The sequence below is a fragment of the Mizuhopecten yessoensis genome, unplaced genomic scaffold (assembly GCF_002113885.1).
Source record: "Mizuhopecten yessoensis strain PY_sf001 unplaced genomic scaffold, ASM211388v2 scaffold8213, whole genome shotgun sequence".
Taxonomy (NCBI): Eukaryota; Metazoa; Mollusca; class Bivalvia; order Pectinida; family Pectinidae; genus Mizuhopecten; species Mizuhopecten yessoensis.
The window spans coordinates 2,067,226-2,086,600 of record NW_018407435.1 but is presented as its reverse complement, the minus strand read 5'-3'; the positions used below and the strand labels follow the sequence as shown (position 1 = coordinate 2,086,600).

The window sequence follows — 19,375 nt, the reverse complement described above, 5'->3', positions numbered from 1 at the left end:
GACCCTGACTAAACCCTGTCCCATTGCCCATAAATATTACAGAATGGTTAATGGACCTGTGAAGAATATATAATTTAATTTTGCCTATCTCCTCCATAATATTGTTTTTGGTATATATCGTATATACCTAAAAGGAAAAACAACTAATGACGGAACTACTTTTTACACTTCAGAATGCAAAATTACAACGCAGCTTTTTTTTAGCGCAATTGTTTAGTTTACGTAAACATTAAATAAATCTTTAACTATGCATTTACAACGTGTTTGTCTACTTTTTTTAAAATTAAATTGTAAAGATATTTTTCGGTATATACCTAAACAAAATCTTGGTCATTCCTTAAATACATAACAAGTGATATATATTTATTAGTACACGTTTACATATTCATGAAAAATATACAAACAATGTCTTATTTAAAAAAATACAGTTCGCAGTATAACTGCATGATGTAAGACATCCTCCTTGAAAGTCTGGTCACTGTATACTTCCTGTCGTCCGAGAATAAAGAGCTTCTACCCAATGCATAGAACTATACAAACACATGCAATGACATCCTCATAAAAATCATACAGGCAGTTCAACACTATACAATATTACTTTATACATGTACAGTACACTGAAACGCCAGTATCAGCATGAAAATGCTCCTCCATAGAATACGCACAAAAGCATGAAAAGGTACACAAATGTTCAAGAGTTACGGTGCAAATTGTTTCATGATGAACATGAAACGCCAGCTGTTCATAGTTAGCAATGCATGTACATTAGATAAAACGAAATGATTTGGTGAAATATTAAACATTAAGAACAATAAACTACTGATAATAGTTATAAAACAAAATTCAATTGTAAGTTGAGAAGCATGACCCATCGACCAAATGACCAATGACCAGGCCATAATGACAATAATAATAGTTATGCCTTGAGTGTAATGTTGTATATAGTGTAAGTAATTAAAGATGTATATTAGCTTACACGAGGACTGACCGATCGCCCAAATGACCAAAGGCCAGGGAAATGGCAAAACTAACCTAATATACCAAAACGTTTTAATAAGAACGAGCAAAACCTTATCAATCGCCACAATGACCAAAGGCCAGAGAAATGGCAAAGCTAACCTTAATATACCAAAACGTTAAAAAGAATGCGCAAGACCTGACCAATCGCCACAATAACCAACGGCTAGAGAAAAGGCAAAGCTAAATCAACTACTTATTACTGAACTTCTTTATTAAGCCGTTTTTGATGCAGGGGTTTTGTCTTACCGCAGGTGGGGTTAATGAGACACTATAAACAAAGGAGCCTTGGGTTAATGCTACGACAAGTAAAATTAAGCAAACCTACAAGGGACTGAAGATCGGATATTCCAGATGTCAGAGGTTGTTGTGTTCATCTTAACACTTGTGATAATTAGGGGAGGGGGCTCAAATAAGATATCATCTAAACCATGTACGAGTCCAGTAACTTGAAATTAATGTTCCAATTTCCGCTGAAAGGTCGAACTAAAAGGCCTCAAACAAACGTCATGAAATGGAACAACCCATTGGCAGGACAAGATCAAATAATATTGATATTTAATTTCAAAGCCCCCCGCCCCGAGTGCACAGTGAATGTACAGAGCCAGTGGAAGTCAAAATATCGTATGGCGTAGTGAACTATAAGTGATACGATTGATAAAAAAAACCTCGGGCATATTCCCTGAAATGAATGAATACGATATAAAGTCAAAAAGCATGATTAAGTATGATATTTAGTATTATCATATTCGCCCCAGGCAAAAGTGCATGTACTTATAGAGTGTGCTAAAAATAGCCAAATTCAAACTATTGACCTCATCACATTGGATGGCTCTCGGAAATAAAGAAACTGAAACTAATTGTCATCTTCCGCTCATAGTCACAATATATCAAATAAGTGCTTATATTATGATGATACATAACCAACACAAAGCATTAATAGGGCATTCATTAATCATATTAGACAGAGTTTAATTTGGATTTATTTTTGTATATAAATTACAATTTAAACAAATCGCCATAGAGAATGGTTGACGTAAAGGTCGCCAAACAGGACATTAGTATCCGTGAGTAAAGTATAACGGTCGTCAAACAGGACATTAGTATCCGTGAGTAAAGTATAACGGTCGTCAAACAGAACATTAGTATCCATGGGTAAAGTATAACGGTCGTCAAACAGGACATTAGTATCCATGAGTAAAGTATAACGGTCGTCAAACAGGACATTAGTATCCGTGAGTAAAGTATAAAGGTCGTCAAACAGGACATTAGTATCCTTGAGTAAATTATAACGGTCGTCAAACAGGACATTAGTATCCATAAGTAAATTATAACGGTCGTCAAACAGGATATTAGAATCCGTGAGTAAAGTATAACGGTCGTCAGACAGGACAGTAGTATCCATGAGTAAATTATAACGCTCGTCAACCAGGCCATTAGTACCCCTCAGTAAATTATAACGGTCGTCAAACAGGATATTAGAATCCGTGAGTAAAGTATAACGGTCGTCAAACAGAACATTAGTATCCGTGGGTAAAGTATAACGGTCGTCAAAAAGGACATTAGTATCCGTGAGTAAAGAATAAAGGTCGTCAAACAGGACATAAGTATCCTTGAGTAAATTATAACGGTTGTCAAACAGGACATTAGTATCCATGGGTAAAGTATCACGGTCGTCAAACAGGACAGTAGTATCCGTGATTAAATTATAACGGTCGTCAAACAGGCCATTAGTATCCATGAGTAAAGTATGACGGTCGTCAAACAGGACATTAGGATCCATGAGTAAAGTATAACGGTCGTGAAACAGGACATTAGTATCCGTGAGGAAAGTATAACGGTCGTCAGACATGACATTAGTATCCATGAGTAAAGTATACCGGTCGTAAAACAGGACATTAGTATCCATGAGTAAATGATAACGGTCGTCAAACAGGACATTAGTAGCCATGAGTAAAGTATAACGGTCGTGAAACAGGACATTAGTATCCGTGAGGAAAGTATAACGGTCGTCAAACCGGACATTAGTATCCATGAGTAAAGAACAAAGTACAACGGTCGTCAAACAGGACAGTAGTATCCGTGATTAAATTATAACGGTCGTCAAACAGGATATTAGAATCCGTGAGTAAAGTATAACGGTCGTAAAACAGGACATTAGTATCCGTGAGGAAAGTATAAGGGTCGTCAAACAGGACATTAGTAGCCATGAGTAAAGTATAACGGTCGTAAAACAGGACATTAGTAGCCGTGAGTAAAGTATAACGGTCGTAAAACAGGATATTAGTATCCGTGAGTAAATTATAACGGTCGTCAAACAGGCCATTAGTATCCATGAGTAAATTATAACGGACGTCAAACAGGACATTAGTATCCGTGAGGAAAGTATAAGGGTCGTCAAACAGGACATTAGTAGCCATGAGTAAAGTATAACGGTCGTGAAACAGGACATTAGTATCCGTGAGGAAAGTATAACGGTCGTCAGACATGACATTAGTATCCATGAGTAAAGTATAACGGTAGTCAGACATGACATTAGTATCCATGAGTAAAGGATAACGGTCGTCAAACAGGACATGAGTATCCATTAGTAAAGAATAAAGTATAACGGTCGTCAAACAGGACTTTAGTATCCTTGAGTAAATTATAACGGTTGTCAAACAGGACATTAGTATCCATAAGTAAATTATAACGGTCGTCAAACAGGATATTAGTATCCGTGAGTAAATTATAACGGTCGTCAAGCAGGACATTAGTATCCTTGAGTAAAGTATAACGGTCGTCAAACAAGACATTAGTATCCATGAGTAAAGGATAACGGTCGTCAAACAGGACATGAGTATCCATTAGTAAAGAATAAAGTATAACGGTTGTCAAACAGGACAGTAGTATCCGTGAGTAAATTATAACGGTCGTCAAGCAGGACATTAGTATCCTTGAGTAAAGTATAACGGTCGTCACACAGGACATTAGTATCCATGAGTAAATGATAACGGTCGTCAAACAGGACATTAGTATCCATGAGTAAAGTATAACGGTCGTCAGACATGACATTAGTATCCATGAGTAAAGTTTAACGGTCGGATCTTGTGATGTTCTAGCACTAATTATCCTAAAGACATATACTACATTTACAAAACACTGATTTAATAAGGTTAATATATGACTATAAACAGTAATCCGCAGCGAGTGTGTAAAAAAAGGACTGGTTTTCATTTTTCTAATCCAACAAAACTCCAGTAAGACCCAGACTTCACTCTAGTGTCGCTTCAGCCGTACCTGGTCCGTCTACTAACTACTCGAAAATAACACAGGCATAGTGGATTTGCATAAAATAATTAATTGAGCCACATCATGAACTAACAAACATACCATTACTTATCAAACTACATATATTTGCACCACAATTTCAACTAGTCTTTGCACTCTGTCAATTTTCCCCCTAAACAATGCCTCTACAGAAAAGGGGATTTGCTTTGTGCCTCTTTCTAGGTGACACGGAAGTGACAAAAATAAATCTGCTGCACCCATGGCAACATGTGGGTCCTTTATAATTTTCTTTTTTCACACGTCTTTAGTACCTTTTTGTGTTGAGCGCCTCGCTTTGCAATACCCCGCTTTTGGCCTTGGCGTTGAACGTTCGCCCAGGTGAGTAAGGCAAAGGGATGTGCCACATACCAGAACATATCACATTGAATGTCTTTAAATTTGCCGTTGTTATTTCCTGTAAAGCGTTCAACATTTATGGTAATGTCCACTACTGCTTAATCCATTATCAGTATTATGTGGCTGGGTGGAATGCTCTTGGTGCCTTTGGGATGGTGTTTTAGTGAGGTAGCACTCTCAAGTCGCCAACAGATCTGCGCTATCGCAAACTTACCCTGCTGCTTCTAGCAAACATACACACCTGCAGACTTTCATTATGTACATGGCGACCTGTCCTTAACAACATGAAACCCTGAAAAAATTAACAAATCTTGCCCGGGTCCAGTGTGAAGTGAGTTACGCTTTGCCAATTCAAAAACATACTCAGCTGGTTTATGAAAATATGGACTCGCTTGAATAGGTTATGATCTTATGTGACAACCAACTTGCAACATCCAGCAATAGAAATGAGAATTTAGGTCCCAGGTCATCAATTAATCAGTTGACATGCGTGGTTACCTGTTCGTGACAATAAGGGTATGAGCTCACCTTACCCGCATGTTTGCTTTCAATGTTTGTTTGTCCTTTGCTTGCTGAGTTCATCAAAGGGGATACCCTAAAGCCATTGGGACACCGACACGGGGTATTGATCCTTACCGCAGGTAAACGATCGATACAGGTAAGCCAATCTGAAAACAATCAATAATTTACTCACTTGCTATACAGTATGGTTTGTGATCAGGTGCATTTTTCGTCCTTTTGTTTTGTCACCGCGAAAAATGACAAAGACATTTTACATACTTAAACGGCGCTTTGCCATGGTGGCAAAGAGAAAATAATTCCTTTATAATTCTTAAATGGAGCTTTGTTGTGGCATAAGTCGTTTATAAGTGAGATTCTCGTTTTCTTTTTTCATAGTAAATTTAACTGGTTATATTCAAAGAGAAGACAAATCGGCCTTTAGTTTGAAATGTGTTTCGAATGCGTTTCGTTTGGTCTCTTTAAGTGTTAAAATTAATCCGTTGTGTTTCCCCTAGTTGTCTTCCTTATCGACGTTTTAAGCTTCCTTCAACGAGAGTGGAATATAAAATTTCCTCTCGAAGGTGGCCAAGATGTTTCTAGGTTCCCAGGTGATTTTCTTTTCCCCATATGAACTTCGGTTCCCTTTTTACTTACATCTACAAGTTCTGTCCCATTTGAAAGTCATTCAGAATTTCGGCAATATGGTGTTTTCTAGTCGGTTGATAACACTGCCAGCTAGAATAAGTTGATTCCTAAACCTCACGGAATTATGGATGCTGGCTTGTTTAATCGTTGAATTTACTTTCGATTCTTCACTTTTGGAGGTTATCTATTATTCTAGTTGTAATAACAGGAATGAGGCTTCCTGGTCCTATTTTGGATGTGGTTGGATGTCCACTTGGCGTCTGTACAGTGTGTAGTAGTAGGAGGTATGGATAACATGAAAGTGTATATATGCTATTGCAGTAGTTCAGTATGGTATTTATAAAAGCAATATATATTTTGTTGCAATCGGCACATCAACTAATAGAGAAAAAAAATAAAAAATCATAGCCTGTAATAAGGTGTACCAATTTGGGTATTAATCATGGCCGAAAAACGGACGAAATATCACTGCGAGTTTAGCGTTCTATTTTCAGAAACAAATCACTTAGAATCCAAACCTTTTTTCTGCAAATGAATCAAGAAACATTCCAGATACAAGATCTGAATTTTTAAATATCACTGAGACCGTCACAATAGTACCAATTGCGGTAGTGTGACGTTGGTTGGAGAACCTCTAAACATTTTTAACAAGAGGCCCAGAGGGTATGTATCGCTCACCTGGATATTTGAGCAATCATGGGAAAATGTTTTCAATAAAAGTAATTTTACAAATACATTTCCATATATTGAGTCTTAAAGAAACTACAACTATTCTATCCCAGCATGCAACTGGTAAAATATCATCACACAGGGCCTCCTGGTAATGCAAAAGTTGTTTAAAGGGTTTTTACATATTTGACCTTGGAAGTAGGTCAAGGTCACTTAATTGGGGTAAGTTTATAACACTCGATGTCAGGTACCTACTGGCTTACTATCATAACACTGGGCCTCCTGGTTCTTCAAAAGGAGTTGTTAATGTTTTTTAAAATATATATAATGTGTGTGACCTTGAAAGTAGGTCAAGGACGTTTATTTGAGGAAAGCTTGTAGCATACCGTCCCAGATACCGTCTGGCTAAGTATTATCGCTATATGTATCTGTTATTTAAAAGAAGTTGCTCAAAGGTTTTAACATATTTGACCCATGTGACCTTTCAAAGTATGTCAAGGTCATAAAGTCGTGGAAATATCATAGCACTACATCCCAGGTAACTACTTGCAAATTATCATCACCCTGGGCCTCCTGTTTATCAAGAAGTTTTTTTTAATGTTTTTACTTATTGGACCCCTGTGACCTTGAAAGTAGGTCAAGGTCATTCATCTGAGGAAACTTCTTTAATATAATGCAGTCCCAGGTAACTACTGGCCAAATATCATGGCCCTAGGTCCTCCAGTTCTTCCTGCAAGGTGAGCTAAAAATACAACTCAAGAGTGATTTTAACATGGTCTTATCTCAATACTTCCGAGAGAAATGCTATTCAGAGAACTATCTTGTAACATCACAATAATAACCTGTCCGTTCATTGCTAGGAGTGGTTATTTCAGAATGAATGGACTTACACACACACACACATATACAGAAAACAGATATCATAATTTCGATCATTTATGTTTAAATGATATCACCATATAATTATAAAACAAGTTCAGACACTGTAATAGTTAGATGATTTATTGTTAAAACAGTGCTTTATACATTCCCCTTTTTTCGGAAACAACATAAGTAAAAGTACACAACTACACAAAGTACAATACATGCCATAATACCTTAAATCCCTGACAATAGCATATATACTAATATTTTACCTTCAGTACTGTACATATAGTGGATAGATACACGGCCTTTCAATACGACTTATTCATGGTTTTCTTTAAACTTGTATATTGACTACACTCCTCCTCCCTTGTTTTCATTCACAACATCTGTTTACATCATACAATAATGTAACAAAGGAAAATGTTATGTGTGGAGGATCATTGCTAAGACCACTTGTAATATATTTACTGAAACATCACGACATACTTTTCTGTTTACATACACATATCGTATATATATAAGTACTGCATGCTTGTCAAGTGGCCCAAATATGGAAGGGAGGGAGACTCCCTAGACTTTCCACCCTCAGTTTTGACTTTTAAGGTAAAGGGTAACCTATAATCACTAAGAATGGTTTCACTCGTTATTTTACTTGACATAGAGTGTTCTCCCCTCTACACAGGAGATAAAGCAAACAAATACTTGAGTTTTTCTGACATAGAGTTATTTTTCCTGTCAAATTAATCATAGGCTTGACAGCCATAAATTGGGCTCTCCATTTGGTGCTGTACTTTTATAACTGCTGAGTGGCCAACATTGATAAATAGTATTAGGCTTTACCATGTTAATGTCCTATGCTAATGTCCTATGTAAATGTCCTATGTTAATGTTCTTTGTTAATGTTCTATGTTTATGTCATATGTTAATGTCCTATGTTAATGTCATATGTTAATGTCCTTTGTTAATGTCCCATGTTAATGTCCTATGTTAAAGTCCTATGTTAATGTCATATGTTCGACCCCTGCAGTTTTTCTGTTTTATATCTTACCTCTAATTTCAAACATTCAAATCTAAAACAGCTATAATTCTGTAAAATGTTTATTGCAACATGTGAGTTTAACGGAATATTTCTATTGTAAAGGACTTAAAACACATATTTCACAATTGGAAATGGTAATAATATTGTTCAACCTGTTGGTACTCTTTACCTAAAATCAACAAATTCGTTACTTATTTTTTTTTTGGAAAGACAATCTTAAAAAGTGGCATTTTTCACCACTTTTTTGTCCAACATGGATCACTAGAAGTACCTTTATAGACATTTTCATAATGTACCACAAAGTTATCTCCCTTTATTTTTTTACAGTTTTTTGAAAATGTATACAAGTTGGGGGCTGCAGTGGCCGAGTGGTTAAGGCATCAGACCATCTAAGATCACTAGCCCTCCACCACTGGTTGAGAGTTAGGGAGCCTCCCTCAGGTAGTTGCCATCAGGTAGTGGCTGGAGATCCGTGGTTTTTCTCTGGGTACATTGTACTCCAGTTTTCCACCACCACCAAAACCACGCTCGTCCATAAATCACCATAACCGTTGTAAAAGGATGTAAATCACAAACAAACCAAACCAAAGATATATTTATATATATATAACACGGTACAATGTCTATTATAGCATGGAAACTGGTTTAGCATTTTTTCAATACAAAACCATAACAAAGTATGTAAACAAGGACCAGCCCTAGGAACATGGAATTGTCTTAAAACTAATTATAAATTTCAATCAAACATATTACAAAGACATATAAAAACTAAAAGGTTGGCAACACCAAGTGATACAGTGATACAATTAGAACTAAAAAATATTTACCTTGTTAAATACACTTGGAAATATTGGTAGATACAGATCACAAATATGAAAACCATTTTTTGAAAATTTTACAAAAGATTTATTTTGTATTTTCCAATACCAACAAACTCAGAAAATTCCCAAAACTCTTTGTAATTGAAAATCAAAGCTGGCGTTCAATATTCTAGAGACAGGGCAGTCTAATATACAGGGACTAGGCCTGGTTTCCATTACATTTTTTGTTAAATGAAATGTCAAGAGTTTTCTTTATTTATCAGAAGGAATGAACAAGTTCATCTTTGTCCAATACACAACTGAAGCATAACACTTTTCTGTTAACAAAACTGGAAATTTCACCAGAAAACATCACCCTATTTGTCCTTGCTGTATATTTCAGACATCACAATGTCCTTTGTGATGTAACAATTGGTTATATTATATATGTGATGATGTTGTTACACTACATACGACACTTAGTACATTTGTATAGGATAAATATATCTACAGGATAACAATGTCGCTATAAGGTATACAAACAGGTGCTGCAAAGGTTTTACATTATCACAGTCAATAGTATTGATTTGTATCATCTTTAAATCTACTGCAAATATTGGTATCATTTCTACGGTAATGTTTCTACTGTAAAAAAGGAATTCTGGTATGTGGAAATGTTCATGTTGTGACTCGTAAAATTGATTGATGAGGAAATTTTCATGTTGGCGTTGGTTCTGAAATATATACATTCTATATATCTATAATCTATAAATATATATATATATAACCTATAAATATAGATTCTATATATCTATAATATATATATATATATATATTTATATATAACCTATAAATATATACATTCTATATATCGATAACCTATAAATATATACATTCTATATATCTATAACCTATAAATATATACATTCTATATATCTATAACCTATAAATATGTTTATATTCTATATATCTATAACCTATAAATATATACATTCTATATATCTATAACCTATAAATATTGATATTCTATTTTACATATGGATATTTTTTGAAGCATTTCCACACTGCAAAAATGGCCACTTACAGACTTAATAAGAATGGAACTCTTTTGTAAAAAAATACACGTCACAATAACAATATGGTAGCATACATCCTTAAATAAAACGATAAAAAAAATCAGTATGAAATTCAAAACTGTTAGTAAGTCAGACGGACCAGTAAGCCTTAACTCTCTGGTCAGAGGGACCAGTAATCCTCAACTCTCTGGTCAGAGGGACCAGTAATCCTCAACTCTCTGGTCAGAAGGACCAGTATGCCTCAACTCACTGGTCAGAGGGACCAGTAAGTCTTAACTCTCTTGTCAGATGGACCAGTAAGCCTTAATTCTCTGGTCAGAGGGACCAGTAAGCCTTAACTCTCTGGTCAGAGGGACCAGTAAGCCTTAAGTCTCTGGTCAGAGGGACCAGCAAGCCTTAACTCTCTGGTTAGAGGGTGCAGTAAGCCTTAACTCTCTGGTCAGAGGGACCAGTAAGCCTTAATTCTCTGGTCAGAGGGACCAGTAAGCCTTAACTCTCTGGTCAGAGGGACCAGTAAGCCTTAAGTCTCTGGTCAGAGGGTGCAGTAAGCCTTAACTCTCAGGTCAGAGGGACCAGTAAGCCTTAACTCTCTGGTCAGACAGACCAGTAAGCCTTAACTCTCTGGTCAGAGGGACCAGTAAGCCTTAACTCTCTGGTCAGAGGGACCAGTAAGCCTTAACTCTCTGGACAATGTCGGCTCGACAGATGGGGCAGTCCTTGACACTGACGGAACAGCTGGCACAGCAGGCCATGTGACCACAGGGCAGGAACAGTACGCTGACTTCTTCATCCATGCATATCTTACACGTCCTCTCGTCCTTCAGTTTCTGGTTCTCCTCTATTATACTCTTTATGTCTGAAAAATGAAAACGTCCCTGTTACTATAATTTAAACATTTACACAGGATGAGCTGGATTATATCATGTTATTATTTCGTTGATTAATTTTTTATTATTATGTACCTACCTCAGAGGGATAAATAGAAAACAATAATGTCACGTCTCACACAGTGCGAAATTAATGTATTCAATGTTGGTTTAAACATATTTGTATTGCCTTGAAAATGACAAAAAGGATTGGGCACAAGTTCTTACAACTTAATAAAGCCCTCTCCTAACTTAAATACAGTTTACATACATCATAGCTGTCTTAACATGTACATTTCATTTTTTTAATTTTTAATTTTTAAAAAATTTAAGTTGAATTATTAAAATAGGTTGTTGACGACTGTTTCTCTGTACCCCGACCTACTCATAGAGAATTAACCGAGGTTTTCACACAGATAAATGTTATATTATAGTAACAGACTAAAAGAACTTAAAAGTGGTTTGTAGAATAACAGAGAATATTTAACTCATTTACCCCTGAAGACACATTTGAACTCTACCTATTCAAAGGTTGGAATAGTTCATTATGAAATTCCAGGGGTGATTGAGTTAACGGTTGACCACTGAATACCCTATATACATTTCATTAGTGAAATATAGAATTCAGTAAAGACAAGGAAGTTTCATGACATAATGGCAGAAAACAGATTTCTTATAAGCACAAAATATATAATTTTAATAGGATATTTGATCTGTTTATGAATGAGGTTTTTATAAAAAAAATATTTTTTTACCAAATTTAACATGAATTTATGTTGTATTTAAAACAAGAGGCCCATGGGCCTTAACGGTCACCTGAGTCTATAGTATTTATTTTTGTTGTTGAAATATGTACCAATTTGAGTAAAAAATAGTATAATGTTAACTTAACTTTGTCAGGACCATGAGCTGATCATTCCTAGACCAATTTTAAGTGAGATCGGCCTATTAGAACTTAGTAGCAAAATAGCGGCCATGGCAGCCAAATTGTATTTCTGATTGACCCGAAAAATAACAACACTTTGTCAGGACCATGATTCGATCATTCCTACAAAGTTTCAGTTCAATCGGCCAAGTAGATCTTTACTTTAAGTTTGAAATAGTTTACCAAAATGGCAGCTGTGGTGGCCATATTGGATTTCTGATCGACCTGAAAAATAACAACACTTTGTCAGGACCATGAGTCAATCATTCCTACAAAGTTTCAGTTCAATCGGCCTAGCAGAACTTGACTTTAAGTTTGAAATATGTTTTCAAAATGGTGGCCGTGGCGGCCATATTGGATTTATGATTGACCTGAAAAATAACAACACTTTGTCAGGACCATGAGTCGATCATTCCTACAAACTTTAAGTTCAATCGGTCCAGCAGAACTTGACTTTAAGTTTGAAATAGGTTTTCAAAATGGCGGCCGTGGTGGCCATATTGGATTTCTGATCGACCCAAAAAATAACAACACTTTGTCAGGACCATGAGGCGATCATTCCTACCAACTTTCAGTTCAATCGGTCCAGCAGAACTTGACTTTAAGTTTGAAATAGGTTTTCAAAATGGTGGCCGTGGCGGCCATATTGGATTTCTGATCGACCCGAAAAATAACAACACTTTGTCAGGACCATGAGGCGATCATTCCTACCAACTTTCAGTTCAATCGGCCCAGCAGAACTTGACTTTAAGTTTGAAATGTAAAATGTTAACGGACGACGGATAACGGACAACGGACGACGGACGACGGACGACGGACGACGGACGACGACGGACGAAAACGGATAGCAATAGGTCACTTGAGCTAAAGCTCAGGTGACCTAAAAAAGCATAATAAAAATCTATTTTTTTGTCTTTCCTTTACTGTGCATGAAATTGGATATTTCCTACTTAGAAAGGTTCATGAACTGTTAAAATTGATAGAAATACCTTTTAAAACATTTAGTGGTTTACCCTTACCCATACTTTGGGCCAAAATTCAACCTTCACTGATCACACACTAATAAGGATATACATTACCAGTAGAAAATCTGAAAATCAAAGGGGTCTAAAAAATGTAAAGGAACACTCATCCTTTTTTCTAAGAAAACACCAGTTATTGGTGTCTGAACGGTTACCTGTGCTTCCTTCACTTGACCCCGATGTGGAAGTTGCCTGCGCAGCACTTGAACCAGACGAGCTAGGGCCTGCTGCCTGCGGACTTGATGAACTTGCTGATGGCTTTGATGTTGACGAAGACACATCTAAAGTCTTAGGTGCAGTTTGTTGTGTATCGGTAGAGCCTAGTGGAGGCATCCCTGAAGAACCTGTCGACATGCTTGGCAGGCCTGTCGGTGCATTAGGCGTTGATGAGCTTGCTGCACCACTCTGGAATAGGTTAGGCCCTGATTGTACATCAGTATCATTTTCCATTGGTACTCCTAAAAGACAATCAACATAAATAATAGAACTTCACAAGGTTAGGAAAATGTATGCAAAGTAATTCCCCCCAAAATATGAACCAAAACAATATGTTAAGAATAGGTTTCAATCGCAACAAGCTCAGGATAAGTTAAAAAAATGTTTTAAACAAAATGTTGATACAATGAAAATTTTAGAAATTGCCCTCTTTCTTACCATTATATTTTTGATTACAAGTATATTTAAATTATGTAAAGATGAACAAACATTTTTTAAACTGCTGAAAACAGTGTTCTCAGAAGTGTTTTTTTTCTATGGAAAGATAAAAACTGACCAATTGAATTTGAGCATTTTGTTTGAAAACCAAGAAAAAGAGTCTTTTTTTTCAAAATGGGAATATTAATATATATAGCAGGTATACAGACTGTTTTGAGTTATATACCCAGTGTGACATTTATTACACTTTATACCATACCTTGGCTTTGTGCTTGTTCAAGGTCCTACAAAACAATAAAGTCTGGCATCAAATATCCAACCAGTATGTTTAATACGGCAGCAAAGGTTTGAGTGTTAAAATTACTTAAGTACTTCTATCACAAGGTGCTGATGGATATAGGCTTGACTCTCAGAATGTGGGTGCAGAGAAGTCCAAATTAGGATTGAAATGTATTTCGTATGTATTTACATTTGCTCCGCATCCTTCCATTGCAATGCATTGAAAAGGCAAATGTTGTTATGGTCCTATAGCAACATTTGCTATTGTAATGTCATCAATCTCTATATAGTGATGTCATCAATTTCATTGATGCCAACACTTAATTTGCTGTTCAAAGAACTGTTTGAAATACCTAAATAAAGCATAACTATGTATATAATTATATACTCTATCAAAATGTAAATATAAATAATGAATATTTAGCAATTATTGTTATGGTCCTATAACACATATTCCTATTGCCGACAAACTTACAAAAAGCCCTACCAACAATAGCAATGTGTGTTATAGGACCATAACAACATTTGCTTAAACATTCATTGCTTAATTATTGAAAAATTTGAAATGGAAATTTGGTTGAATTGTTTCATGACTTACCAGTTGAACCTGACGTATGAAAGGCTCCCCTTTGGAGAGCTTAACCCAAGGACAATCCTTGAACCACTTGGCATGCTCCGTCCAAATGTCATCTCCCATGTCCCAGTCATACAGAATTCCACCACAGAAGAAACACTTACACCTGTCACCCTGCCCTGTAAACATTGTAACTCATATTTTACCAAGAAAGGAAGTCCACAATTATAACCAAAAATTGTTTAAATATTTAAATTTGTCTCGAAAAATAAAAACAAGAATATTTTCAGAACAATTATGGAAAATTGACATAACGTGGTGAGGCTACATTTATATCTTTCTTTCCCAGTTTAATTTCTTTTACATATACATGTAGCAAAGATTCATATCCAAATGCAAGCACAAATGTAATTATTCTCAAATCAAAAAAATATTTCAAATTTGTTCCTGGATTATAAAACACCTTCTGAAGGCTTCAAGCATGCATGTATAGTATTCCGTCTATGCGTATTGCAGAGTTATTTTCTCTTGGGAGCAGGTATTGATTGTTAAGTCATTGGTTTGTGTGAGAAAATTACGTCGTTTTCTCAAAAATTGATGACGTTACTCTCATAAACAAATGATGTAACAATCAATACCTGCTCCCAAGAGAAGATAACTCTGCAATACGCAAAGACAGAATAGTGTCATGTACATCCATATCTGGATGTTGGGAAAGCATGACAACTATTGCAAACAACAGAAAGGGCTGGGTAATGGTTGAGTTAGAGAGAAAGGATGATGGGTGGATTTATTTAATGTCTTACCAAGATAGAAGAGCCCTCCCTTAGCCAGGGCCGCTGGTTTCTGACTTAGCTGTGAAGGCCAGCCCTTAAACGTTGTAAGTCGGTTGCTTTCTAAGGCATACTCTGGGTACTTGGGTCGACTGGTGCCTGGGATATCTGCTGGATGTGTAGGTGCCTGGTACTGGAGAGGGACGTCCGGGTGTCCGAAAGTAAACCCACTGTCACTGATGTTGATCAGTCCACAGTGCTGTGGTACCACTGCCGATCGGAACAGCGGATTGTTCCGTCTGGAAATCACCCATGGACACTGCGGAAAATGTGTGCTGTGTTCATTGGCCACATTATCTCCTGGTTCCCAACTGCTGAGTATACCCCCACAGTGTGTGCACTGTACTCTGTCCTCCAGACCAGTATAGTAAAACCCATCATCACACAAGTCCTGTGGGCTGACCTGGGCACTGACAGGCCAGTTCAAATAGCTGTTCAAGCGCAACTGTGGATCATTTCTCAAGCGTGTCAGTCTCTGATATGGGGTCTGAGGTACTACATCCATGATTCAAGGAAACATAAAGCCCAAACTACAGCATTTTACTCAAAAAAAGGGGAAAAAAAGGACTTCACCAGCTTTACATAAATATAAGTCTATATCAGGCGAAACTAAGTTATAGTGAAGACATATGCACAAGCCCCTTGTCACTGATTTCAGTGCATGTCAGGATAAATCAACAGGTGTTTGTTGTTGAATCTGAAAAAAGAAATCAGCAAAATTACCACAAATGATACATGTGGTATTGCCTTATATTATAAAATACATTATGAGATTAATGTCAGCAAAGTAAGGCAAATCTGCACCACTTTTGATTTTTCACTTTTAACATCATACATATTTAACAGGAAAGAGAATAGTGTGCTTCCACTGGGGATCGAACCCTCGATCTCAAGGATCCTAGTCGGACGCTCTACCACTGAGCTAAACAGGTTGGGCACAACGGCGCATATGGGTAATAATCCCGCATTTGGGTAACATTTTTGTATGTTATGGTTGAATGCACTTCAAATCTACTTTCACTATCCTATATAAAAAAAATAGAAATTTTGTAGTTCACTTACGTTATTGAAAATCGCCGTATCTATTGGTTATTACAAACAACTTTTGGTTGAATAGCTTTTGGTTTTAAAAGTATTTCACGACCTTTAAAGCCTTAGAAAAGTCGGGACATCTAAAATCATGAAAATGTCAAAACACGAAAAAACGTTCAACCAAAAGTTGTTTATAATAAACATATAAATAGCAATGTTTAATAACGATAGTGAAGTACAAAATTTTGATTTTTTATATAGGATAGTGAAAGTAGATTTGAAGTGCATTCAACCGTAACATACAAAGATGTTACCCAAATGCAGGATTATTACCCATATGCGCCGTTTTGCCCAACCTGCTAAAGGGATATTCCCTCTAGCTCGAAGGCGACCTTAATCCTATGTACAATTAAAACCTGCCATACAAATATATATCTTATATTTGTAACAGGAAATAATGCAGTGGAACCCTGCAGACCAGGATTCAAACCTGGGACCTATGATCAGGTCTCAGACAGATTCATGTCAGTTGATTGATGCAGGCATAAGTTTGCATAGGTCTAAGTCCATTTCTATGATATATTGTAACAGAGGTGCTTTTTTCCAATGCCTCCCTGCAGCACCCCTGGTTTACTAATTAACGCTCTATATATACATAACTCTTTAGTTGAGTTGGTAGGAAGTAGCTAGTATTTTGTACCAGGGTGACATAATGATATTGAAACTGATCAATATTTAACATGACTTACAATTTCTCAAGTTAAACATATCGATGTTGATTGTACTTACGGTAGTCTATACATTAACGGCAAGAGATGAAAATCAAAGTTCAATATCGACGGTTTGGGAATTGTTTTTCCTCTTAGAAGACGAAAGTCAGTATGATTAAGTAAAGATCAGATAGGAAAGATCATGTCGTGGCATGACTTAATTAATTAATTAGACTGGCATTTCGTACATTATAGGTGATTACCCTTTGGTGTCTACATAAGACTAGTTGCTGGCTGAATGCCATGCTTGGCGCATGAATAAATATGAATGTTGACATATTTCAAACATCAAAATCTTAAATTTGCTGCCTTGTAAATTATATTGCATAAATGCATGCATAAAATAATTTCTAGTGTAAAAATGCATGTGATTTAAACATAACACTAGGCGACATTAACTTTTATAAAAGCACAGGTATCAAGTTCTGTGGTTAGACCTAAGAGAAAAATAACCATGGAAGCTGTGGATTTTCGACTTCCGGTTATTTTTTAACTTCCGGTTATAGAAATAAAACATTAAAATACTCAGAAATACACTGAGGCTTACGTATACACGGTCAGAATAATAAAGACGAAATTAAAGTTTGGCATTTAACAAAATTCTTTGAATGTTGGAAAAATAGTTGCAGACACTAACGTTATGCATTCTATTATCCGCGTCTAGATATGTTTGCTATATCGTCTAGGAAACTCACCTGCATTGTAAAATCCCTACTGTTGTGATGAAATAAAGTTCGATCCGCTCTGATAAATACTCCGAAACAATCGAATCGCAGAAAGAATTCAACTCCCAGCTCTCCCTCAGAGGTGGGATCGGGGATGACGTCATGAATCGTATTTTAAGCATAGGGGAATTCCAAGTTGATTATGAAGTTATAATTAAACATAAGGCCCAATGGGCCTGACTCGCTCACCTTGTATTAATCTTACACTTGTAACCTTAAAAGTGGACTCAAATACAACTACAGGCAGAATATCAGTGTTTGATTCATAAGAACCTATTAAAAGATTTAAACATATGACGCCTGTGACATTGAATATTGAACAAGGACATTAGGTTTAACAGAATGTATCGTCTTCCAACCCAGCATGCTTCTAGCAAAATATCATAACCCTGGAAATTTTGGTTATACAGATCAACCTCATTTAAAGATTTTAAACATATGTGACCCCTGTGACCTTGAATTCAAGCACCCTAGGCCTTTGGGTTATTCATAAGAAGTTGTTTAAAAGTTTTAAACATATTTGACCCCTGTGACATTGAATATAAGTCAAGGTCATTCATTTGAACAAACTTGGTAGCCCTTCATCGGAGCATGTTATTGGCCAAGTTTAAGCACCCTAGGCCTTTGGGTTATTCATAAGAAGTTGTTTAAATGTTTTCAACATATTTGACCCCTGTGACATCGAATATAAGTCAAGGTCATTCATTTGAACAAACTTTGTAGCCCTTCATCCCAGCATGTTACTGGCCAAATATCATCACCTTAGCTCTCTCGGTTATTCATAAGAAGTTGTTTAAATGTTTTAATCATATTTGACCCCTGTGACCTTGAATATAAGTCAAGGTCATTAATTTAAACAAACTTGGTAGCCCTTCATCCCAGCATGTAACTGGCCAAATCTCATTATCCTAAGCCTCTTTGTTATTCAGAAGAAGTTGTTTAAAGGTTTAAACATATTTGATAATTGTGACCGTGAATATTTGTCAAGGTCATTTATTTTTAACAAACTTGATAGCCTTTCATCTCATCATGTTATGGGCCAAATATCATCATCCTGCACCTTTTGGTTATTCAGAAGTTGTTAAAAAGTTTCAAACATATTTGACCCTGTGACCTTAAATATAAGTCAAGGTCATTTATTTAAACAAAATATGTAGCCTTTCATCCTAGTCTGTTACTGACCAAATATCAACATCCTGGGCATTTTGGTTATTCTTCAGAAGTTGTTTCAAGTGTTTTTAGACATTTGACTCTGTGACCTTGAATATGAGTGAAAGTCATTCATTTGAACAAACTTTGTAGCCCTTCATCCTAGCATGCTTCTGACCAAATATCACCATATTGGTCCTGTTGGTTATTCATGATCATCAGAAGTTAAAACAAGAGGCCCAGAGGGCCTGTATCGCTCACCTGTT

The 19,375-nt window shown here is 36.2% G+C and overlaps 1 protein-coding gene across 4 annotated transcripts; it reads right to left on the bottom strand.

The window, feature by feature from the left end:
* Positions 1-10,206: 10,206 nt before the first annotated feature.
* On the bottom strand, positions 10,207-18,074 carry LOC110455429 (baculoviral IAP repeat-containing protein 7-B-like). Of its 4 annotated transcripts, none has more exons than XM_021505562.1 (7): positions 17,931-18,074; positions 15,407-16,130; positions 14,625-14,779; positions 14,007-14,031; positions 13,249-13,551; positions 10,947-11,136; positions 10,207-10,915 (listed from the first exon to the last, which is right to left on the bottom strand). In XM_021505562.1, exons 2-7 carry the CDS (start codon positions 15,936-15,938, stop codon positions 10,906-10,908), a joined length of 1,215 nt encoding a protein of 404 aa, XP_021361237.1. In that variant the 5' UTR covers positions 15,939-16,130; positions 17,931-18,074; the 3' UTR covers positions 10,207-10,905. The 4 variants fall into 4 exon arrangements, with proteins under 4 accessions (XP_021361237.1, XP_021361236.1, XP_021361235.1 ...); XM_021505561.1 differs by having other exon boundaries at positions 10,207-10,923; positions 10,955-11,136; XM_021505560.1 differs by having other exon boundaries at positions 10,207-11,136.
* Between the last annotated feature and the right edge of the window lie 1,301 nt (positions 18,075-19,375).